The 2500-nt window shown below is 44.7% G+C and overlaps 1 protein-coding gene across 1 annotated transcript in view; it reads left to right on the top strand.

Annotated features, from left to right (window-relative positions):
* LOC121698063 (beta-1,3-galactosyltransferase 1-like) overlaps nucleotides 1-2500 on the top strand; it is a 128022-nt gene that overhangs the window by 123390 nt on the left and 2132 nt on the right. The window contains exon 3 of the mRNA XM_042079792.1: nucleotides 1-632. This exon is cut by the window's left edge and continues 329 nt beyond it. Within this exon, the coding sequence (XP_041935726.1) occupies nucleotides 294-632 (339 nt within the window). The 5' untranslated portion in view covers nucleotides 1-293. The remainder of the gene's footprint in view (nucleotides 633-2500) is intronic.

Here is a 2500-nt window from a genome sequence, read left to right as displayed (position 1 = left end):
ACACACACACACTCAAACACACACACACACACACACCACTGCGACCATGACCGACACGCCCATGGTGGATGAGACGCGCATTAGCCTGTCCGTCCTACGCAGCCGTGGCATTTCGCCCGTATCCTGTTAATGCCGACCCCGTAACCTTTCACCCTCAACCCCTGACCAGGTGAGCGGAGTGTAACGGAGCGATGCCCTCCACGGTGTCGTGCCTGTACCTGGCAACTGAACCCCATTAACGTTGACCCCTTGCGGCCTATCACCCCTTGACCCCTGACCAGGCGAGCGGAGCGATGCCCTCCAAGGTGTCGTGCCTGTACCTGCTGACGGTGCTGTGCTGGGCGAGCGCCCTGTGGTACTTGAGTGGCTCGCGGCCATCGTCCTCGTACAGCGGTCAGATGGCCGCCATCCCCGTGCGCCGCTCGTCCGCACGCGGCCTGTCCGGCGCCGGCAAGAACCTGACCTACGGCAACGTGCACTCGCGGCCACTCAACCCGCACGCCTTCCCGTTCCTCATTAACGAGCCTGACAAGTGCCAGACGCCGCCAGCCGAGGCGGCCGCAGGGAACAGCACGCCCCCCTTCCTCGTCATCCTCATCAGTACCACGCACAAGGAGTTTGACGCACGACAGGTGAGGATGACGGTTTTTGTTGGGGTGAGGGGGTGTAAAAGGTACTCCAAAAAGTCCAAAACATTTTCATATGTTCTATTATGCTGTACGTCTATGTTGATGTTAGTTTTGTAATGTATGTGTGAAATCTTCAGGTATTGGTTTGTACAAAAACATTCTTTGTGTATATTTGCAAAGATTTTCCTTGAACTGGCTGCCCAGGGATGAACCTTTTATTGCAGTGGAGGCACATTCCCTCAGTTTGTTTTGTATAGCACAATTTATATGCACAGAGCTTACACACACGTCAGGTGAGGGTGTCATGGTGGTGGTGGTGGTGGGAGTGTTCGCTGTAGAGTTTCGCTGATTTTTGTCTGTTTGTCTAAATTACTCTGACATTTTGCCTCCCAGGTATGGAACAGCAGGTATTATTGGGACTGTGACACCCCTGCAATGAAATCTCTGTTCGCTGTCTTGTTGGAGTAGAACAACTAAAAAAATATATTTTTTGGAGTTCCTTTTACGGAGGCATCTGAGTTCTTCGCAAGGAACTCAGACTTTCTGAAAGGTGAAAGGTGGGGGATGGAGGAGGGTGGTGATGAGAGTTTTGCTGATTTTTGTCTGTTTATCTAAATTACTCTGACATTTCTCTTCCCTTCCTACTCCCTCCTGTTAGTGGAAATGTACCTCCCCTGCAGAGAGACCTTTTCTCAGCTCTGTTTGTTGCTATCTACAGTAATTCATCAAGGGTATAAGTTTAAAATGAAAGACTCTCAGAATCGGGCTGCTCCCAAAGAAGACTACAGTACTTCAACTTAGAATCCCTTTCACAAGGGTTGTTTGTATGAAACCCTTTTGTAATACAACCTGAACAAAGGGATGTACAGTACATAGCATTTATCTTAAGTACAGCGGTTTCCCATTATTCAGCTGAGTACAAAGACATATATGTTTGAAGCAATCATAAAAAACAAACACACACACATATAATATGTATGGAACCCTTTTAACCCTCATGTTATCCTTGGGGTCAATTTGACCCCAAGCAACGTTTAACATCATAAAATATATGGTTCACTTTTTTTGCTTCATGTTTCATGACTTTTCCTCAATTGAAGGGTACAACAGAGTTAGCATGAAATTGGTACAATAATTTGTTTCAATGTCCTGTACAAATATTTTGTACATTGATGTTCCTTGGGGTCAGTTTGACCCCAGCTGTATGAAACATAGGATACATGAATATTTGACACATTATGGATATTATTATTTGAATAGTATGAGAACATATTGTTATTATCATTATTACATACGCAAGTACATATTACATATAAGTCATTTTGGCAGGACTGTATAAGTCAAAAGGGGAAGCAACAGCAAGCCTTTGGGCTGCTGACACTGGATGGGCAATATTGCCAGCCAGGGTTCCAAGGTTCATAAAGGGGTGTGGGGGGGGTGGGATTGTTTTGTAGGGCTTTTGATGGTGGTTATTACACTCTTGTTAAGTACCTGTCACAAAAAAACTGGGTAACAATATGAATTATAATCATTTTCTGAGGGTTTATCTAGCTGGGGTCAAATTCACCCCAAGGATAAAGAGTGTCGGTAAGATTTGAGGATAACACTGTATAAACACCCCCCCCTCCCAAGGGCTTTTATTCACACACATTTTCCCAAAGGATTCTATGCATGACACACATGTACTTACATGGGATTAGTTATTAAGCTAACAATGATTTTGTTATGTGCATTATTCATTTTAATCCTCAAAGTGACTTTCTCGTTCCGTGTGACAAGTGAATAACTTTTTCTACCGTGCAATATGAATGCTATTTTATTTGATAACTATAAACCAGAAAACTAAACCTAAGATACTGGATTCTGGAACT

Source organism: Alosa sapidissima, chromosome 23 (assembly GCF_018492685.1).
Source record: "Alosa sapidissima isolate fAloSap1 chromosome 23, fAloSap1.pri, whole genome shotgun sequence".
NCBI classification, from domain to species: Eukaryota; Metazoa; Chordata; class Actinopteri; order Clupeiformes; family Clupeidae; genus Alosa; species Alosa sapidissima.
Note: the sequence above shows the minus strand (reverse complement) of the source record. Positions and strands in the feature narration are given on the sequence as shown.